Genomic DNA, 23,293 nt, shown 5'->3' with positions numbered 1-23,293 from the left:
AATTATCCTGAAATGTAACCTTTCATAGTAGTCTAATATACATAAAAATAGCCACCTCATGTATATATTATATTGATTTTCTATCTATATTCAGTTAATCAATTTGGGGAGTCAGAAGAATTCACATAATAATAAAAGAATACTGATACTATCAGATACAATAAAATATGAAAATTATCCAATTTAATTATAAATGATAGGGAAGCATTTGATTCCTTAGTAGATAGCAATTGAGAAGTTTGGGTGTGCATCCAGTTAATTCCCTTTCCTGGATTGAGAAGCCCTTCAATCACTCATGCCCTGGTTATCTCCCAGATGGACTGCTGCAATTCACTCTACATGAGGCTACCCTTGAAGACTATCTGGAAGCTGCAACTGGTGCAGAATGTAGTGGTGTGAGCAGTTCTGGGCTAGTGTGGCACATGCAATATCTCTGCTATGTAAACTGTGCTGAGTGCCAGTTGGCTTCTGGGTCCAATTCAAGGTATGGTTATCACCTTTAAAATCCGTCACAGCATGGGACAAGGGTATCTAAGGCACCTTCTTATCACAATTACATCAACCCATCCTACCTGGTCAAAGAAGGGCATGCTGTGAATCCTGTCAGTTAAAGAATTTTGACTGGCAAGATCTAGGAAGATGGCCTTTTTTTGCTGTTTCCCCTGCCCCCTGGAACATTTTAGTCCAGAGGAAAGGTGAAACCCCTCTGATCTGGTTTTCTTGGCTATGCCACTTAGCATGAGGATTTAAGATAGTTATGCAACCCTGGGAATGGCTGGAGGCTTGAGGGTTCTCTCTCAGTCTAGTTAACCTTTTAGCCTTGTGAATGTTTAAACTTTAATTTTCACTTTTCAGTTATAAATTTTAACTTTGGCTTTAATTGTGTTTTTAACTTTGCTGCTAGTCATATTTTATATTGTTTTATTAGGTTGTTTGTAAATCACCAAAAGTTACTTATGTGAAATGAACGGTGTACAAATTTGATAGATAAATACATAACTAGTATGCCACACTAAATTGAAACACTGATTCTATATAAAAGTTTCTCATCAAAAAAGATTTTACAACAGTCAGTATCAAGTATTTAATGTTACCAAAATCTTCTCTTTACCTTACTGCAGCACTTGATATTCTACATTGAATGAAGAATAACAATGTCATTCTATACACATTTGGCCAGATTGAATTCCATAAAATTTATTCCTAGGATTATATAACATGGTGGGATAATAAAACTTCTTACTAAGGGATGATTTACATCAGTATGGTGCTTTATGGTTAACATGAATGCAGATACATGGTCATACAAAGATTATTTTGAGCAAGTGGTTTTATATGCTGTCGTTTTTTAAAGTTGTTAAGATTCCATCTGAGATTACATATCTCATTATAACTTATCATTATAGTTGTAAACCTGAGTGAATGACAGCATAAAAATATTTATGAGCATGGCCTAATTTGTTTTGGTAAGTGTAAACATTTTTACTCAAATCCAAGTCCCATGAATAGACTTGCATACTTCCTACAGGAATTTTCTTGTATTTTGAAAAAGTCACCATATTGGCATGGAGAAGAAAAATGCATTATGAACATCAGATCTGAATCACAGAGCAGTTGGGCTTCATAGAAAGAGAGCAAAACAATTCATTTCTAGTTTGAAATAAATTATGAACATTTTTTGGAGAAATACATCTCCAAACATCTTCGTTTAAATTATATATAAAGAAATAGGCCAGAAACAGATACTATAGTTTGATTCTTACTTGTTTGACTTAACCGTACTTTCAATTAACTACAAATCCTGCAGATTTAGACAGTGCTGTGGAGTTGGAGTCGGAGTCGAAGGAAATTTTGGGTACCTGGAGTCGGAGTTGGCAAACAATGCACCGACTCCGACTCCTACTAAATTTAGATTGGAATTAAAAAAAAAAGCAAGTTTAAATGTCCCAATTCACAAAAAGTTATAATTAATGACTTCATTAAAATACATTCGCATATTAATACAGAGGAGTCGGAGTCGGCAGTACAAAAAACTGAGGAGTCGGAGTCGGAACATTTATCTCCCGACTCCACAGCCCTGGATTTAGATATAACAGGAAGTTATAAGTGGAGGCAGATGTTTCTTTCCTTCTCCCCTGAGATGCTGCAGAAGCATACAGGAAATGCAAGTCTGAGGTTTCTTTACACACTGAGAAATCCTGAATCCTTAGATACACTACTTTTCACAGATCTAAATAATAAAAAGTGCTGGAAATTAAAATGAAGATGTACAAAACTGGAAAGTGTGAAAGATGTAGAAATGTAATCAAGGAATATCCACTTAAATACATACATTCACAAGCAACTGAAAAATATTATTTTAGTAGAACCAATAGAGACCAGTCAGATAGTCTGCTTAAATTGCCATTATGCTTATGTCCAGCATTTATTAAAGATTCCATTCAAAATAAAATTTATCATAAAAATGTTATATTTTTGTACCTTTGTAGATTTTCATAAATGTGCATTTCAAAAACGCACAAGAGGTTAGCAATATTTTGATAACCTGATTTAAGATTATCTATTACTTCTAATTTAAGGGAAAGGAGTTGCAACTTACAATTCAAAAAGAACTATGAGCTATTAATAATAAAGAAATAGCATGAAACAAAAAGGCATAACAACATATTACACTGCTGAAACTAACCTTAGAAGAAGAAATTTACTTGAGAAGTTAAAACCTAAAGCTCTTAAACAGACAAAAAAAAATCTTATAATGCATCTCTAAAGAATTGTTTCTATCATGAACATATACCTTGAAAAAACATCCAAACAGTAGTCTATGTAAACATTCAATTTACAAAAAAAGGGCAAGCTCTCTGCAAAATCTTACTGATTTGCAGATTTTAAATTGACAAATGAACATTTCAGAAAAATTAAATATATCTGACCATATTTTTCTTCTGATATTTCCATTAGAAGACTGAATAGACATTTGCCATACACTCATGCGCTCTCTCTTGCATATACATACACCAAACATATATTTAATAAAAACCAAAAATATTAATTAAAAATCCTTAACCATTTTCAATTGTTCAGTTTAAATCTCTTTTTTTTAATGCCATAGCATGAGTTAAGAGGCAGTGGACATACTGGGTATCCAACCCATCTGGTATGCCCGTTCCAAGGTCCGCTTGCAATCTTGTAGCACTGTACTGAAGGTGATATGTGGGTGTTGCTGTACCAGTTGTTCCACAGTAACTTCACTCACCTACATGTAAAAGAAATAATTTTATGTATTATTTATTACAAATACCACATGTTGTCTTTTACTCTCACTCTAAACAAGAACAAGTGAATGGCTATCTTTCAAATACAGAATTGTTCATATTTAAAATTATCAGAAAATCTTTTGGAGCAATATCCTTCAAAGCATTAATAATTTGCCTAAAATGAAACAAAAGTAAAACAAGTCTAACGTCCCAAGCAAATAAGCTCCAAAGTATGAATTAGTATGGGCATGGGTAGGTATGGTGAGAGGCTGGGAGTGGGCTGCTCAGCAAAAATGGGCCCAGAGCCTTAGAAAGAACATGAGCGTAATAGGTTCATAAGAATGAAGGTACACATATTGGACCACAAGAACCAGAATCTTGAACTGCACTCCCACCTGAAGTCAATGGATTTGGAACAAATTGATGTAGTATAATCCTATTAAAAGACAATTTGTCCACTACATCTTAGATGTGATAGGGTTTCTGAACACTCTTTAATTGCATCTTCAGATAAAACTCATTGCAGTAACACTTTGATCTACTGTAATCATAACTAACATCTCCAGAAAAGGGCACAACAACATGAAAATGGGTAATATAGCTGCCACTTGGGCTTCCAGCAGCAATACTGGGTAGAAAAATGTCTTTAAACGCTGAATCTTATCCTTCACAGTGATTGTAATATTGTCTAGACAGGCTGTACTGTTACATTCAAGCAAAAAATGACTATGAATCTGAATATAAGAATCTGAATCATATATTTTTAGTTTTCAATGAAAAACCCATATCTTCATGGGAAGGGAGGGCAATTTGGCTTCTCTCCCACATTTCTTATTGTGAACGAATTAAAGTTTTCCCTCTGTAATAACTGCAATCGTCACAATCAATAATTAAAATGTACAGCTTAGAAGGTCAGAAATATCTGTGCTAGACCTTAACCAGAGATATTACCTTTATTCCTCAATCATACAAAGCAATCAATAAGGCCTAATTAAACTTAACATCTCTACAACTGCGGTGCTGTGAAGGGATTAATTTGTCAATTATTTTTAAGCTGATTGTAGTTCATATCACAGAGCCAGACAGCTTCCATCATTCTTTAGATTAAAAAAACAAGATTAACCTAAGAACACGACTTCTAGGTAACTTTCCTTAGAATTTTTTATTGAATTTTAAAATACATCAATATTTAATTTAAATACTCTTAACAGTGCTCCTCTGTTACAATTGTTCACTTTGTACTTCTTTATTGAGTCCAGTGTTGAACTAAAATAAATTTACATAACTAAGGCATTTTCCATTCTTACCATAAATATATATTTAATTGTCTTAAAATCCTTGGGCGAGGGCATGTTAAAGAACAACAACAGAAGGTCTTCAAATATCTCTTTACTATTGTTATTTCCTCTCCTGTCGTCGTCCTCCCCCTAGTCGCACTGCCCTGAGCAAACACCAAACTGAAGCAATTGTGCTAGGCAGTGCAGAGAATGAACAGTGATTGCATTTTATGACAGGGATAAATGACGGGTTTAATCTACAGTTCTTCTGCTTTGATAATAGAAACATTCAATCTTCATTGGGAGATTTGTCAACTGAAGAGCAACTTGGATAGAAAATTGGTTTAACTTCTATTTCAAGTACACAGAGACCCTGCACGCTCTAAACACTTTTGTAAACAACTACATTATAGCAACACTGAATGTGTCTAAAAAACAGGAAGCGCCTTTTAATCAATCAGAATGAAATCTGTAGTGGTACAAGCTCTATGGCAGCTCAGACATATCAGTATTTCACATTTTAAAACTGACCAGAAATGTTTCTGCAATATGTGGATGATCACATAAAGCCTTTATTAGCCTTTGCCAATGTTGGCACTTTCCAGATGTTGAGACAGCAATTCCCAGATTTCTATGAAAACATGATACTTTTGTACACTGAGCAGTATTTTAACAACTATATTACCTAGATATGTGTGTGTGTGTGTGTGTGTGTGTGTGTGTGTGTGTGTGTGTGTGTTTGCCCTTCCATACCTAATAGTTGAAAAGGCAGAAGAAATGTTAATTAGATAGGCCTACATACTATATGATCATCCTGAGTAAGTATCACAACATTGTGTGTACCTACTAGTTGATAGGATATATATAATGATCTCCTGGTTTGCAAAGTAGTCTCTAAATTAAAGATCTTAACTTGCATAGAATAGTGTGAGCATATTTCAGATAAAATTGGCTTTAGGTTGAGTGTGTGGAATATTGGCCAAAATGCTCCAAAACGTAAGAGATTGAGCATCCTGTTATAAAAATATGGATGAGAAAAAATAGGAAAAAAAATAGCTGCAAATAAGGATTTTCAAACCGTTATATACTACTATACTATTATATACTATTATGTACACTGAACAATGCATTTTGCATGAATCCAAACACTTGTTTTGGATGTTTTGTTCTTTATACAAGATGAAATTAAAGTTCTGAGCAAAAGAGTTTTGGGAGAGCGGTGTAACTAAGGGAAAAATCCAAAAATACCAATAGCTGAAGAGAGGGAGGGCACACACTAGAAATTGGAATCGCCAGTGGGATGTGCTATGTTGGGTTTATTGTTGACATTTTAGTAGGGAAGAGGGACATGGACCAGCACATCAATTATTTGAATTGGTGAGGGCAAGGGAGAAAAGGAAGGCACTGAGTGGCCAGAAGAGTAAGCTGGTGATGGCATATGCCATGCTGGGAATTATTGAAGGGATTAGAAAGGTGATATGAATCAAACTTGCCCTACTTGCTGAAAAAAATTATCCAGGATCCCTTACGATTTATTGCAGGCTTTCTTTTTTCAGAACAATCATATATGAGTTCAGCAGAACTGGAATGTGATCGTTTGTTCTGAGTTCTAAAGAAAAAATGTCCCCTCAAATTGGAAAGAACATGGTCCAAACAACAAAGAATGGTTAAATTAAAAGAGGCAGAGAGAATGAAAAGTGCTTGTGATGAAAATAAAAATGTTGGCAGAATGATAATTGGTCTGTTGCAAGGAATGTTTCTCAAAAGAAGCAAAAATAGGTATATACAAGCACATTGTTCTGTGTACTTTGTATGTCAGGAGATAAACAAAAGCTGAATGCAGTGGGAATAGGCTACTTAGAAAGTGTGTGTCTAATAAAGCAGAAAGAAATATGAATGGGTATTGAATGAATGTGGATTGAATGCAAAAGTGAATGACAAGTACAAAAGAAATACATTAAGGTGATTTGGTAATATAGGATGACTAAGTGAGAAAATATATTAAGGAAGAAGGGAAAGGTAAGACCGAAAAAAATCATAGTTAAATGGTGAAACTTCAACAATCAATGAAATTTGTAAACAATAAAAGACAATATACATGAAGTGATGCTTCATATAAGTGGATATAAGGATATAAGTGATGGAATCAAGGATAGTTTGTAAGGATAGAAAGATACAAGTATAGCGAGTAGTGAAGTAGATTTAGTTCTATTTCCTTTTTTAAACTCATGTCTTTAACATTTTCTGTGTTTTACATAAAACTGACTGCCCCACTCCTTCTTAGAATAATGTAATGCATATGTATTTCCATCCCCAGTTCCCACCGCCAATATGAAGCACTAGTTAGTGCAGAGGATGAATGTGGGTTGTCTTACTTGGATGTTCTTTCATAGCAGAAGACCAGACAAACCAAACAGTAGTTGCAACAAGCAGCTGTAACGCATTGAATAAAACTTTATTGGGAGAATTTAATGTTGGAAATTCTGGTTATCAAATTTGTCTAGAATCTCCTACTCTATATCCAGTATCAAAGAGCAAATGTATCAATTAGCATGTCGTGTGTATGGTTCATATCTGCGAGCTTTAACATTTGGCTCTATCCCATCCTCCAACCTGATGGATAATAATGAATATCATCTTATTTTCTTGGAACTAATACAGATACTTGAATTTATGGGACTTGTGGCAACAGACAGCAATGGATAACGTAAAGACCAAAATAAACTATTTTATGAACTCGGCCCAAAATTGGCCATGTATATCAGATAAAAGCACTGTTGGTAATTATGGAAATCGGACGTTGTCTTACCTGAAAGTCCCTTCTATGCGCGCTGCTTGAGAATCCAAAAGCGTGGGTTATTCTTAGTCTGTTAGCCAGAAACTGAGTGAATATATCTTTAAATCTTGTTGACTCCGCCTCCACCGACAGGCTGAAGTTCAGTTTTGTTCATGAAGGAAGAGAGAGGTAGAATGTCCAGTAGAGCCATCCGGAACAGAAGAACAGAAGCCTGCCAAGGCTGGTTGGATTCTCAAGTAGCGCGCATAGAAGGGACATTCAGGTAAGACAACGTCCGTTCTCCAGCACGCTGCTTGGGGAATCCAAAAGCATGTGATATACCCAAGCAAGTACTAAGAAGGGAGGGAGGCTGAATGCTCCCGGGTGGCGTCATAGAGCGGACCGTTTGCAACACCCGCCGTCCTCAGGACGCCTCAGCCGAGGCAAAGGAGTCAACCTTGTAATGGCGAATGAATGGTGTAAGTGAAGTCCAGGTGACCGCCCTGCAAATGTCGATCACAGAAGCCTGGGTAGCCCAAGCTGCAGGGCTGGAAGCACTCCTTGTCAAAGTGTGGTAGAATCCTACCTGGCAGGGTTTTATTCCTGAACACGTACGCCTTGCACATGCACACCTTAAGCCAGCGGCCGATGGTAGAAGAAGAGACCTTCTTGCCCATTGATGCAGGAGGAAAGAGATGAAGAGCGCCTCAGATCTCCGGAAAGATGCAGTCTTTTTAAGGTACCTGCGAAGGACCCTCCTGATGTCCAAGGTATGCCACTAGGCTTCCACTCAATGCCGCGGGCCCGGGCAGAAATCAGGTAATACCAGTTCTTGGGTGCGATGGTACAATGAGTTGACCTTGGGCAAAAAGGAGGGATCCATTCGCAGGACTACTCTGTTTGAATGGAAGATACAGAGGTCCCCCCACACGGATAGGGCAGCAATCTCGGAAACACTTCATGCAGATGTGATTGCTACCAGGAAGGCAACTTTCAGAGTCAGAAACCGGATGCTGATAGACCCCAAAGGTTCGAAGGGGGGCAACATGAGTGCTTGGAGAACCAGGGAAAGGTCCCATGTTGGATAGCGGTGGACAACAGGAGGACGGAGATTGGTGACTCCTAGAAGAAAACTACGAATCCTCGGGTGCTGGGTAATGGGATGATCAACAGTACCCGGTAGGACCATGTGCAAGTCTGCCACTTGCCTGTGAAGGGTGTTCGGGGCAAGACCTTTGTGAAAGCCGTCCTGGAGGAATTCAAGGATATCTGACATGGAAGCCGAGGCTGGATCGATGTGCTTCCGGGAGCACCACAAGCAAAACGCCCGCCATGTGGCGTTGTAGATCCGGTTTGTAGAGTCGCACCTGGAAGCTTGAATGGTGGAGATCACCCTCCCTGAAAGGTTGTCCTTCCTCAGGAGGATCCTCTCAAGTGCTAGATGGTCAACTGGAGCCACTGAGGCTCTGGATGCAGAATGACTCCCTGGCTGAGAGAGATCCTGGGGGATCCTCCAGGGACGGATGACAGAAAGACTCATTAGGTCCGCATACCATGGACGCTGCAGCCAATGGGGGCTGACCAGAAGGACGTCTGCCCCTTCTGCCAGGATCTTGCGTACCACCCTCGGGATGAGCGGGAGGGGCGGGAATGCATACAGTAGGCCCAGCGGCCAAGGACACCAGAGTGTGTCGATCCCTTACGACTCTGGACATGGGAACCGGGAGAAGAAACGGGGGAGCTGGGGTGAGCAAAGAGGTCTAGAATTGGGTGTCCAAAGAAGTGCGACAGCTCCCTGAATACAGAGTGATGGAGACGCCACTCCAACTGATCTGAGTCTGGCTCAACCAATCCGCCTGGATATTGGTTGACCTGGAAATGTGTTGTGCCGTGATCAAAGGAGTGTGCCTCTCTGCCCAGGACAGCAGCTTTGCAGCCTCGTCCATGAGTGGTTTGGAGCGAGTGCTGCCCTCGCGGTTCACATGTCCTTTCATGTTCACATTGTCTGTTAAAATTAGTACATGTTGGCTTACAATGTCTGAGATGAAGTGTCGGAGGGCCAGGTGAACTGCCCGCAACTCCAACCAGTTGATATCGTTTTGGAGATCCGACGGAGACCAGCGACCCTGAGCCACTGTGGAGAGAAGATGAGCACCCCAACCCATCAGGCTCGCATCTGTTGTAATGGTGACGCGTTGTGGTTCTTGGAAAAAGCAACCCTTTGTCATGGCCGTGGAAGTCCACCAACTGAGAGACAGGCGGACTGACTGTGGAAGCAGCACCTTTGCCCCAGAGCTGCTGTGAAGTGATCTCTGGTATGGAAGCAGGTACCAATGTAACGGTCGGGCATGGAAACCTGCCCATGGGACTATTGCAATACACGAGATCATCTTCCCGAGCAGCCGAGACAAAAGGAGCAGGGGAACTGATTTGGAGGAGAGATCTGAGATATTAAAGTCATGATGCTGAGGCGATGATCTGGAGACAGGAAGACTTGACCCCTGACAGAGTCTATCACCACACCTAGATGGTGGATATGAGTGGTGGGTTGTAGATGGCTTTTCTCCAGGTTCAGGGAGAAACCGAGGAGTTGTAAAGTGTGACGCACCGTCTCCAGGTCTCATAGAGCTTGTGTGTGAGATGGCGACAGAATTAGAATATTGTCCAAAAAGAAGTCTGATGGGAATTTGCTGGAGTGGCAGCCACTGCCATCAAAAATTTCGTGAAGGTCCTGGGGGCCGATGACAGGCCGAATGGCATGTCTGATTGGCATACGTGAAATGCAGGAACCTTTGATGAGACGACCATGTTGGAACATGAAGATAGGCCTCCTTGAGGTCTATTGACGTCATGAAGTCCGCTGTCCTGATGCAGCTCAAAATCGATTTGAGGGATTGCATTTTGAATTGGTGGTATACAACAAGCTTGTTTCATTCCTTTAGATCCAAGATTCCCCTCCAGCCCCTGGAACTTTTGGGAACAAGGAAAAAGATGAAGTAGAAATCTGTCCCATGATGTTCTATGGGAACTGGCTCTATGGCGCAGATATCCAGGAGGTGCTGGATCTCCTCGTCCATTAAGTGCCTTTTGTCCGGGTTGGCTGAAACCAGGCACTGGATGTAACTATTGGGAGGGCTGGTGGAGAATTCCAAGGTGAGGCCCAGCCTCAGTGATTGAAGGACCCACGCGTCTGTCGTAGACAGCTCCCATTGGCGAGGGAAGTGGTGGAGGCGGCTGCCAATGAGGTGGGTGAGTTGGCAGTCACTTGCCTCGCCTGAAGGGCCGAGTGCCTGACCCTCTAAACGGTCGCTTGGTCGGGGGCTGGTGTCTATCCTGGTCTTTAGAGAATGATCTGTCAGATGGCCGGTCGAACCCCTGTGAGTAAAGTCTGTAGGGCTGGGACCCGCTGGGTCCAGGTTCAGTCCGAAAGGGCTGCCGCGGCATTTATGAAGTATACCTGTGGTCAGCCTGTCTTTAGGAAGACAGCATGATCTTTTGTTTATCCTTGTCCTCCACCAATATAGGGTCCAAGGCATCCCCGGAAAGGGTGGAACCCTTGTATGGTGCCGATGCAAGGCACCACTTGGATTTCACATCCGCCCTCCAGTGACATAACCAAAGGAGGCGGTGAGATGTGACAGTGGAGACCAGAGCGCGGGAAGCGAATTTCGCTGCATTCAGCGACACGTCAGCAGAATATTCGGTGGCTGCCACCAGTTTGTTGATATCTTGGTGTAGCCTCGTGTCTTCTGGGGGAAGGCATTCTTGAAGTTGACACAGCCAAATCAATGACGCTTGATTGAAGACTGACACCGAAGTAGCAGCCCTAATGGCCCATGTTGCTGCTTGGTCGGTCTTGTGGAAGGTGATTTCAGCTTTACGGTCCTCCATCCTCAAGCCATCTGCGATATCATTGGTCAGGATAGTCGAGGACATTAACCTGGCCACAGGCGCATCAACTGCCGGTAACTGAAGCAAACCTTGAAGACTTGGGGCAGAGCAATATAATTTTTTATCATGGCCATTAGGAGCCGCTAGCGAGCCAGGCAGGCTCCATGGTCGTTGAATCACCTCTGAGAAAAGTTGAGGGCAGGGAATGTACTCCTGCTCCGCCTTGGGAACTGTAAACAACATGTCATGGGGATTAGACGACTCCTGTCGATCAAGTTGATTTTCGGACTCTGCCAAACAAGTCGTGACTTTAGCCTTAGGTAATAAGGACTTAAAGAGAGAAGTACGGAAGAGACTAGTAAATGACAGTCTGTCAGGTTCCAGGTCTTCATCACTGGAAAATTCCATGGCCCTACGGTCTTCATCATCTAGCAAGGAATCCTCGCTATGGATCAAATCCTGTTGAGAAGATCCATTGTGTTCAAACCCACCAGACGGATGGGTGAGTGACTGGGAGGCCATTGGCACAGAGTGAAACTGGATGCCTTGGTGATGCCCAGTTGATAGGATCTTGGAAATCATCTCGCCGTGCTCTCAAAACTTTTCTATTTCAGCAAGCTGGCCTGGCCTAACTCCCCTCTTTTAAATTTTTTTAATTTTTTTAATTTGTGGCTTTATAAATTGGGTGTTTTAATCTGTGTTTCGGCCAAAATATTTAATAATTTTAAGGGATTTTTAATATTTGTATTATCTGTATTTTATCTTGGCTGTTCACCGCCCTGAGTCCTTCGGGAGTAGGGTGGTATAGAAATTTGATTATAAATAAATAAATAAATAAATCTCAGAGACTAAGGCCTGAATGTTACAGGAAAGCGTCAGATGCAATTCTTCCCAGCGCGGAGCCCAGCAGCTGTGGGGGTAAATTTTGGTGTTGGGGCAGAAGATAGCGACGGAGGTTGGTTTTGAGCCGTCACTCCAGGTCCTGTGGATAAGGAAGGCTGAGAGGGATGTTGTCCACCTGTAGGCTGGAGGGGAACAACAGGAGAGGGTGCACCCTGGGCAGATGTTGGCAGAGGGTGAAGGCTCAGATCCGAATCCGGAACAGCCGTGGAAGTTGTAGAGGTCTCCTGATGGCCAGAATTACTGGACTTCTTGCGAGCCAAGGCAAACTGCCTTTCTAAGGCTCGATGCCTCCTATTAGCATCCTTGGCATCCGTCGAGGAATGCCCGGCTCCGGGAAGAAGTGGGCTTGTCAATGGCAGTGGTGTGTTTGGTGCCCTTCTTGGTTCCTTTGCGCGCAGACTTGGCGTGCTTTCAAACCTTTGGGGGACTGTAGGTGTGTTCAAAGTCAGAGGAAAGCTCGGAATCAGCCATGAGTATTTAATTGTAATTTAAATGTTGTTGTTGTTGTTCTTCATATGTATGTATGTATGTATGTATGTATGTATGTATGTATGTATGTATGTGTGATGAAATCAGAACTCACAGTCAAACGTTTCCACTTGGATCAATTCAGTTAGTAGAAGACTCTGGCGCTAATAGCAAAGCATCCCTAGAGCACACAGAGATGATAACTGCAAATGACAGTCAGTGATGAAATGGCTGATCCAGGTCTCAGTTAGTGATGGGCGCAGGAACAAATCCGTGCACCCGGCTCTGCTTCACTAATTGTCCCTGGGAAAAGACACAAGAGCTTGGCGGCTCATCCGTGTCCCAGCGACTCGAGCTGCAAGAACAAAGATGAGTAGAAATTGTCTCTCAGCGCCTCCGCGGTTAGCCGTTGATAAACAAAATGGCGTGAGAGCAGGAAAAGCCCTCCAGTGCCTTCGCAGTCCTGTCAAAGAGTCAAAAGCGCACGAACACTAAATAGTGGTCAAAGTGCAGCGAAGCCAATACGATACTTACAGTGTGCCGCGGCAGACCTGGGCAGTGACTCCAAAGCCGCCCTGCAAGTCCATGGAGCTAACTTGCAGGGTGGCAAGCCAGGGAACCAGCACACACACCGGCGGCAGATTATAAACAAGCAGCAATGTCTGAATGGACAGAGATCTGCGGCGCTGCCTTTGAAGGAACAGGCAGCAGGAGCCGGCCTGGAGTCCCAGGAACGACTCATCGACTGCCAGCAGCGGACGATGATCGATCTCACAGTCCAAACTCCTCAATCGCAATACGATGCAGCTCCAATGAGAAAGGAAAGAAAAGTCAAAGGATGTTGAAGAATCCAAAGTCGTGAGTGGAATTGCTATCAAGTTTCTAGCAGAGGAAATCCAAAACAGTCTCTGTAGTCTGACTGAGTGAAGAAAACTAAACCTCAGCCCATCGGTGGAGGCGGAGTCAACAAGATTTAAAGATATATTCACTGTCTCTGGCTAACAGACTAAGAATAACCCACGCTTTTGGATTCTCCAAGCAGCGCGCTGGAGAATCTACAATTCACAGACAAGACAAAACCATATTCTTATTCCAGAACCTGATTGTAATATCTAATATTACAATTTATCAATTTTGTTTTATGATTTTATATGGCGTTACATTGTTTTTGCTACTTTTATTTTTTGGACTGGCTGCTCCCGGAGTCTGGTATGGAGATGGTCAGCTATACAAATTTGACAAACAAACAAATAACCCTGGTGAACTATTTATACGCTTAAAATATCAAATTCACTATATCTACTATTCAGATTTCCACTGTTTAGAAACCTTTCATATGTCCATCTCCTTTCTTTTCAATGATTTAACAAGTTTATGTGTACTATATCCTGAGTATTATTTTCTCAATTATTTTTAAGTATATTTTTTAACTTAATAGTTGAATGAATAACATTCTCAGGTGGCCTAATTATAATTCCTGCCTGTGGCTACAACATAATAAAAGGTTTGTGAAATCATTCTGTGTGAAGTGCTAGGCACTTGATCTATTCAGCTGAGATGTTCCACAGAGTTTCAGTGATTACCTCAGTGCTGAGGGCTTAGGGGTAGTTGAATAATACAGTCACAGAGAAACATCTGCATCCTGGATTTTCTAAGTGTTAAGGCAGACAATGTGCTTCAGTCTGAATTATGGATTAAAAACAACAAAAGTGGACTAAGTGATGACACCTTACAAGGCTAGCATCTACCTGAATACTGATGCATTACTTTTGTCAAAGTGAATTTACTCAGACCCATTTCTTATACTGTATATTATTCTTGTGAAGTAAATCATAATTTCCATGTTCTGCAATAAACACCACTGAAGTCTGTATGCAAAATAATAAACGAAGGGGTTGTTTCTCTCACAGCTTAACTTGTTCCCAAGTGGCTAGCTCAATCACCTGATCCATATGGTACCCTCTTGTTTGAAAGAAGTATTTAGCAGAGTTCCAATATTACAAAACTGAGTAAGGGTGAAATGTTAAACTAGAAATACTGTACTAGTATTAAACTAATACATTGGAAAAAGTTACTAATAGAACATTACTAATACAACCTGTACATGTAACTAACTGCCCCAGTAGAATAAAATTATGTGTGTGTGTGTGTGTGTGTGTGTAATAGTAATTATTTGCACTCCTACATCAGACTTGATAAATCACTTGTACAAAACTTTCAATATTGCATTACACTCAGCTAAACATGTACTGAAAAGTTCCCTTTATAATTTTTATTAATAATATGGGAATTAATTAGTTAATTTAGCAACTACCTTTAGACAGTTTCACATTTTTCTTAAAAGTCTTTTATTCTATCTTTTAAAAAGCTAATGTTGCAGATCTAAATTTAAAATAAAGCAGCACGATGGAGATGATTAAAGTGGATGAAAGCATTGATGTAAATTGCCTTCTAATAGAATTGTGTGAGTTTTGAGTATCAGATATCCAATTACATACAAAATTTCAAAAATTCAGGAAATCAGTTATGAAGCTACTTGATTTCTGCAAATTATAGCTATTCATATGAGTGTGTGTGTGGGGGGGAATAAATGCTACATACTTAAGAAAGCATCTTTTCTTAAAAATCAAAAGTTATAATTTCAATTTTTAAGCCAAAAATATTGTGAAAACCATTTTTATTTGACATAATAGGAAGAAACATTTTATGTTACCTACACTACAATTCTTAATTACTTCATAATTATTATTTAATATTTACTATTTTTTAATAATTCTTTATGCCTTTTAGTAATATTACAGAATATGTCAGTGTATCATAAACATGTTCAGACAAATGGGATGTCCCTCAGATTCATTTTACAGAAAAATTTAAGCCTTCTCCCCTATGCAGACTATATGTATATTTTAATGCACCTGGGAAAGATAAAACAGGGGTGTCAAACTTGCCTCATCATGGCATCGTCATGTGACATATTGCAACTTTCCGCCCCTTCACTAACCTGGGTTTGGGCATATCCAGTGCATGACATATCCCACTCATGGGCCACGAGTTTGACACCCCTGATCTAAACCAAGCCTAATTAGATTACATTGGGACATTGGGACAACTGTAGACATTATTCAATTAATATTTTCTTTAAAAAGTAATTTCTACATTTGAGGTCACATAGAAGCTACTAGAATTATTTATTTAATTAAGCTGCAAGCTGTTGCTTTGTTTGGGACAATTTCTATTTTTAAGGTTTAAAATAAATATATATTTAAACATAGCTGTGTTAGGCAGTGAATTTGTGTGCACTAATGGAAGACACTAAATTTAACAATGCTCATGTCATGTTCTTTTGAAAATTCTGAACTGTTTCCTATTTTGAAATGAAGATATAAGTATGGTTCATATATAAGTATGGTTCATTATATGTTTGGTTATATTGCCATTTACATCTTGCTACTCACAATTTTGTACTTTCTTTTGAACATTTTATATAATTAAAAATCTATAAATGTTTTACTTTTGAATAAGCACGTATGTAATTACATTCATTTTGATTAAATGATAAATATTAAGCACAAAAAATTCACAAAAACAGACTTCATGGTAATCCTGCATTTTTAGGATAAGATCAGTGAAATCTTAGAAAATTCAACATCTAGCAAGATTGAGGACATCACAAGTAGTGGGAGTCCAGCATTCAACAACTTCCAAATCCCACATTCAAATAGAATTTTTCAGAAACAAAATATTATTTTCTTCTCTTTCTCCACATACTCTCAAAATCTGTCCCAGAATGGATTTTGAGGGTACATGGGAAGTTCCACTTATTCCATTAACAGAACCAGTCTTTTGTTCTTCTTTAAAAAAAAAAATTCTATTTAATTTAACATGACCAGGTGGCTCAGTGGCTAAGACACTGAGCTTATCAATCAGAAAGCTCGGCAGCTCGGTGGTTCAAATCCCTAGTACAGGTCTCCTGCATGAGCAGGGGGTTGGACTAGATGACCTCCAAGGTCCCTTCCAACTCTGTTACTGTTAATGATTTTCTTCTAGACGAGTACTACTCTCAAGTAGGCTAGGAGTCATGCAATATTTTCATCCTAGAAATCTTAATCATTCAGACAGTAGATCCACCTTTCTTGATTAACATTTCTATTCTCCTTTAGTGGAAGGACAATAAACAATATTTTACTTAATATTATTATCAAGCCATTTTGTTCCTTAAAAGTTGTTGCTTCAACTCTATGAAAATCAAAAGAACTACACTAATGGAACTTGATGAAAAAGCAATTAATCTGATTATTTTAATAGAGTGGATCAATAGCAATAGCCACTAGTGGAATCTGTGGCCTAGAACCAGTTATATAATCAATGGAATTAAGCAGAGGCTGGTTTAAATAGCCAGCTCTGCACAGTCTCTGGACTCGTTAGGATTTAGTAATTCTAAATGTATATGAAGTACACATGAAAGAGACTTCAATGAGATTATGTCATAAAATAATGTTTTGGGGAGAATATTGGAATCTTTTGCTACATATTGCTTATAGTTATTGTGTTAATGAGGTTTTCTTCCACACCTGTTAACAGCACATAAAGGGAAGTCTTTATCTGGTATAGCAACATTGTTCAATATTTTGGAAAAGGTTAAGAGGTGAAAAATTGAACCCAAGTGTACTTCTCATCCAAGTGTATGGTTGAACATCTTTTTGTCACAATGGCATTTAATAACCTTTCCTACTTGCCAAATATTACTGTAATGATATTCTAAAAGCATTAGTTAGAAAAATAAATGAATTCTGCATGAAATATGAAAAGTTAAGGATGAAAAGTTCTCTATTTTCTGATTATGAAAGAGGAAAGAAGCTCTTAAGCTGCCAACATTGCATCTAAAACATTTTAAATTCAGGATGCAGTTTCTGAATTTTGTTCTTTTTATGGCTATTATTCAGCTTTCCCTTGCACACAGAGGTTTAACAAGCAAGTTAAATGACCCCCAAAGGTGTCTCTTATGCCACACTTTACAGCATTCTCATCAAGATAGCCAATATATATTTCCCCATTAATCAAGAACAGTTTTCCCTACTTGCTCTGTAACATTCTCACAGATTCTTATTCTTGTTAGCTAAATTGTCTCCCTTCACAGCATGCAGTTCTTTTTGTAGCAAGTCGGGAAAACATAAGCAAGCAATTAAAGGAATACAGACAATACTGTAGATAGATTATACATGGTTTAAGTGATGGCATGCTAAAATCTGTTTAGAACACCAAGGCCACTGAAATTTTAGTACAAGGGAAGATTTTTTTTTACAAGCTTCTTTTATTGTACAATCAAGTTTAATTATACCCACAAAAATATGTAAAATTGATCAGTTAATGGAAGACCTAATTTAATGCCAAAGAATTAAGCAGATATTTTTAGTACTATTCCTCAAATAAGACTCTCAGATAATGGCAGTCTTCATTTAACAACCGACTCATATAGTGACCATTTGCAGTACAGTGATAAAAAATAATAATTTTGCAACCAATATTTGCATTTATGATCTTTGCAGGTCCATAAAGCAAAGGAATGCAGATATAAGAGCCTAAGCACAGTCACGTTTTCACTTAATGACAGCTTTCCTTAATAATCAAGTTGTTGGTTTCAATTGTGGCTGCTGAATCAAGGATTACCTGTACTTTGCTTGTCTTGCCTCTCACAAAATATTCAGGTATAAAGTAGTATACTCTATATACAAATCGTAGTAACAAAATAGTTGTTTCTTTAGCTTAGAAATTTTTTAAAAGTTTCATCTCTACAATTTGTTTTTAAAAGTAAAAAAATATGTAAAACTGAGAAATATTTTAAGATGTTTTTGAATAAGCAAGAAACAGTCATAATGTATGGAAAATTTATTAATATATAATGGTTAAATTGTAATTAAGTAAATATATTACGCTTCTTGTTTTTAAAATGAGTTATGAACAAGAAATGTGAGGCAAAATTATGACTTTTACAAAGTCATATGTCTTAGTCTTTTTGGAGGATATTTTAAGATTTTTATTTTAAAGCTAGACAGATTATTATGTTAATGAATTATATCAGTGGTGGGTTTCTACCGGTTCGCCCCAGTTCGGGCGAACCGGTAGCAGTGGCATGAGGCTCCACCCACCCGCCCGGACATCATCATGGATGCTCTGCGCACACGCAGAAGCGCCGTGCACGAGCAAAGCAAGTGTACATGCGTGCTCATAGTTCCAAACCAGTAGCAAAGGTAAGTGAAAACCAGTACTGAATTATATTTAATAGTCAGTCAAAAATTAGGAAATTCAGAAAGTGAAACTATATAAAACTATGTTAGCATCGTAACGTCAATATTAAACAACCAGATAGGACCAAAAGATCACATACAAAACTTGCATTTACTGCCTTGCTTGAATAGATTTAAAAATGTGGCTTGTAAAACACATGGGGATATTGGTTTCAATGTTTCTTACCTTATCACATCTCATCAGTCCCAAGTATCGGAGTGATTTACTAGTCTGAGCAATCTGGGTGGCTCCCTGATCTGTGATTTCTTTGCACCATCCCACATCAACTGTCTCTATTGTCATACTGTATCTTCCAATGGCTATCAGGGCTGTAAAACGTAAGCCAGAACCAGAAATGAAACATAAATCAGACAAATATTTATTTTACAAATACATGCAGAAATATTATTATATCAAACATTATAAGTATCTGCTCCTGAACTTCCTGTTTGTTGTACTTTGATTGATATATAATACTTTATTTATAAGTTTATTTATAAACAAAGAACTTTACACAGTTCCTTTTCTCCTTAAAAACCATACTGTAAAATACTTATATTTGCCTTGCTGCATAATATGTAGTGGTTACATTTGGTTAAACTTCTGTTGTAAATATATGCTCTTAATTTTGCCATTATTCTCCAAGTATTAGTTTCCAGTCTGGTATCTTTGGTAAAGTTCCTCTTTTCCAATGTTATGCTAAGTTCATCCTCGCAGCTGTAAACATATGTTTTTGTAAATAATTGTGATTTTTTTTTTGTTAAAATGCTTTAGTGTTATTCCTAGAAAGAAGAATTTATAATATGATTTCTAATATTTTCTTAATAGGACTATCTATGTATTTCTGGTACTTTTGAGTTATTTTTCATGTCAACCATCATGTTCTTTCTATCTCATGGCATTTCCACCACTTATTATAAGATTTCACTGTCTTGGCAATTATTGACATAGTTATAACTTAGAATAAAGGTGGAGAGTTGAATCCATAAAAGTGTTTTGGCAACAAAAATGCCAACATGCATTGGAATGTTTCATACAAGTATACAAGAAGTGGAGCTTTCCTCTTCATATGATATTTATATCATTTCTATGAAATCCTGACTTGTCATTGACAACCTTGGTTAATGGACTGGATTAGGACATGGAAGATCCACACTCAAACACAGAAGTTCTAATCATTATCTCTCAGACCAACTAATTTCACAGGATTGAAGGAGAAAGTACTATAAATAGCCTTAAGCTAGAGGAGCAAAGTTTCTCAACCTCTTTAGCTTCAATGAACTCTTGAAATAATTATGACGTTTCAGAGGTTTCTGAAATAGAGAAAGGAGATTCCATAAATTGTCTAGCCTCTGAAGCTAAATCTGGGAATATGAATATATTTAAACATTGCTTGTTATTAATGATGGATTACTCGGGAAATATAATTATTGAAAAAATTGAATGCTTTACTTATATTTTTAGTCACTATTTGAACACTATTTTTAATTGCACTAATACATTTTTATTTAGATTTCTTTTATTTGCTAGTATTCTAGATATTTTTTATCATGTCTGTAATATCTTTGATTGGCAAAAATGATTTAAGAGTAAATAAGTAAAAATCCAGTATAACTTACAAAGGGAGAAATATAATTATATTAGTCTTAATCAAATCGCTCCAGAAAGTTCCTCAAATCTCATCATACAAATACAATCTATAAAAATCCAATAGAATTTACTAAAAATATCAGCATTAATTTTAGGTAAATAAATTTAAGATGTAACAAGTAACTTCTTTTCTACATAACTGTTATTTATAAAATACCTTAAAATATATTCTTCCAGAGCTAGCAAAAAAACAAAAACCATTACAAATTTCCAGAAATGAATGAATGGTCTGTCTGTCTGTCTATCTATCTAGTTATTTTTTGAAGAAGATGAAACAAACCAACCATTAAAAAAAATCTGTGTGCCTTATGTGTAGTTATTCTTTTTAAGTCAATAACATGCAGAAAATCTTAAGGAAAGGCTATAAATCAGTTTAATATTATAACCTGAAGTAGCTGAAAAGAAAATGGACTGGTTTGCAGCATCAACAGTAAGTTTGCTTTTTTTGAAGGCTTCAGCAAGTGTCTTCTATGTTAATAGATACTGGCATGCTAGATAGCAAATTTCTCAACCAGTAAGGCAAGTAGTTAATTTCCATAAATAAGTTAGCCTGGAAATATTAAAAATATAAATACTTAATTTATATAAATATACATGGCCATAAAGGAGAAGTATATTGATAACAACATAATCATCTGCATTCATACATTATACTGCACTTGTCTTTTACCCACTTTACAAGCCAAAATTGAAATGGCATAATTTGGGAGATAATCTACTAGTTCAAGAATCCCTTACAGAGGTTCTTAATTGTTAGAACTTTTAGGGTTCCCCCCCCCCCCGGTTAACTCAGAAGTTAACCGAGTCCATGATATCTGAAACATACAAGTAAACATTTACACCATAATTTCTTCTGTCGACTCATCAAATTGCTTTCAGATAATGACAGCTGCAACTCATATCCCAAGATAAGATGTCGCTGGCCAGCTGCACCTTAATTGCAACTACTGCAGAATAATAAAGCTCATAACATTAATTAGCACTCCTCTATATAAAGAATGGGATGAAATGTCTTGAACATAGTTGAGTGTAATCATCCCGGGAACTCTTTAAACAGTAATTAAAGTGATGGAAATGCAAATAAAAATGTACAGTCCTAAGGGTTTGAAAAAGACTACTTTCTCCTCAAGTAGTTTTCAGAACTCTTCACATTTAGCAGCATAATTTACCTTTCAAAATATTCACCAATAAGAAGCATACCAGGGGAAAATGCACAGATGCATTTCTATGTGCGCCTTTTCCTTTAAGTGAAATACAATAAAACTGTTCTTTGCATATTTTATACAGTAGTCTGACAAAATATACCCAACATTATGTGAACAGAGACTGACATGTGCCTGCATTACTAGTGTCATGCCCCAAATGCATCAATTTATTATACCGATGATAGGAATTATACTAAATTTTGTAAGCTATTCTGGAAGCCTTTTTACCTAAAGAGTAGAATAATTTGAAATAAACCAGGCTAGACAAGCAGGCATTGTTTCTCCATCTGTTACAATTTACTCAGTTAAAAATAAACAATTACAGCATGTAATTCAAATATGTACATTATGATCTACTGCAACTAGTTGCTGCATCTGTACACAGAGAGAATGAGACAAACAACCATATGTTAGGGAATGGGAAGAGCAATTTCCCAAACAAATGATCGATTTTTAACTATTAACCGTTACAAAAATACACATCAGGAAGATGTTTGGTTTAGCAAATTCTAAAGAAATTGTTGGGAATTTAATTTTTTCTGTTGCTTATGAACTATGTACAAGTAATCTTGCCTATAAAATGTGTGTGATAAAATCGTAATTCTGTGTAATTTGATCTGTTTCCAACTGTTCTCTGTCAGTTTGTTTTTAAAGTACCTGTAATCTTAACATTTCAACATACCTCTGATGTGCCTGGTGAATTCTTTAATGAAATTCATTGGTATTTTTTAATTGCACAACTAAGCAAGAAGAGAAAAAAGTCTTATAAAAATTTAGCAGACTCCCTATCCCCACCTCGCTGCAGGATACTATTAAGTATATACTTAATTGCAAGTAAGAACACTTGTACTTCTATTTCAAGCTGACAAGTCTTGTGCAGAGAACTTTCTTCCTATTGTTCATAGTTAAATCAGTGTCTACATATGTCAGCTACAGAATTTATACGGGGTATTTAACTAATTTATATGGGGATATTCCAATAAATGTTTAGAAATTTTGCAAGTTTTTATATTTTGCCTTTAAAATACTTTAGTTAAAGGAAAAAGTGGAATTTGGAAAAAGAGCAACTAATCTGATTAAAGGCCTGGAGACTAAAATATAAGAATGGTTGCAGAATTTGGATTTGGCTAGTCTAGAGAAAAGAAGGACTAGGGGGGACATAATAGCAGTATTCCAGTATTTGAGAGGCTGCCACAAAGAGGAGGGGGTCAATTTATTTTCCAAAGCACCAGAGGACAGGACAAGAAACAACGGATGGAAACTAATCAAGAAGAGAAGCAACCTGGAATTGTGGAGAAACTTCCTAACAGTGTGGATAATTAATCAGTGGAACAGCTTGCCTTCAGAAGTTGTGGGTGCTTCATCACTGAAGGTTTTTAAGAAGAGACTGGACAATCACTTATCTGAAATGGTATAGGGCAGTGTTGGTTAACCTTTTCGGCAACCAGTTCCAAACCTGGAGCATGCATGTTGGAGTGCTGGAAGCGAGCAGCTGGCCAGAGCGCATGCGCATGACGGAACCCAGAAGAGCAGCTGGCAACGGCGCACCTGCCCACAGAGAGGGGTCTGCATGCCACCTCTGGC

General features: G+C 38.1%; 1 protein-coding gene across 1 annotated transcript in view; it reads right to left on the bottom strand.

Annotated features, from left to right (window-relative positions):
- Positions 1-1,180: 1,180 nt before the first annotated feature.
- Positions 1,181-23,293, bottom strand: part of FBXL17 (F-box and leucine rich repeat protein 17) — a 136,596-nt gene continuing 114,483 nt past the window's right edge. The window contains exons 8-9 of the mRNA XM_070935735.1: positions 19,041-19,183; positions 1,181-3,253 (exon numbers count right to left, since the gene is read on the bottom strand). Coding sequence (XP_070791836.1) covers positions 3,116-3,253; positions 19,041-19,183 — 281 coding nt within the window. The 3' untranslated portion in view covers positions 1,181-3,115. The remainder of the gene's footprint in view (positions 3,254-19,040; positions 19,184-23,293) is intronic.

The sequence above is a fragment of the Pituophis catenifer genome, unplaced genomic scaffold, assembly GCF_029215685.1.
Source record: "Pituophis catenifer annectens isolate HBS135680 unplaced genomic scaffold, rPitCat1.0.hap2 SCAF_2, whole genome shotgun sequence".
Taxonomy (NCBI): domain Eukaryota; kingdom Metazoa; phylum Chordata; class Lepidosauria; order Squamata; family Colubridae; genus Pituophis; species Pituophis catenifer.
This window is presented reverse-complemented; position numbering and strand designations above follow the sequence as displayed.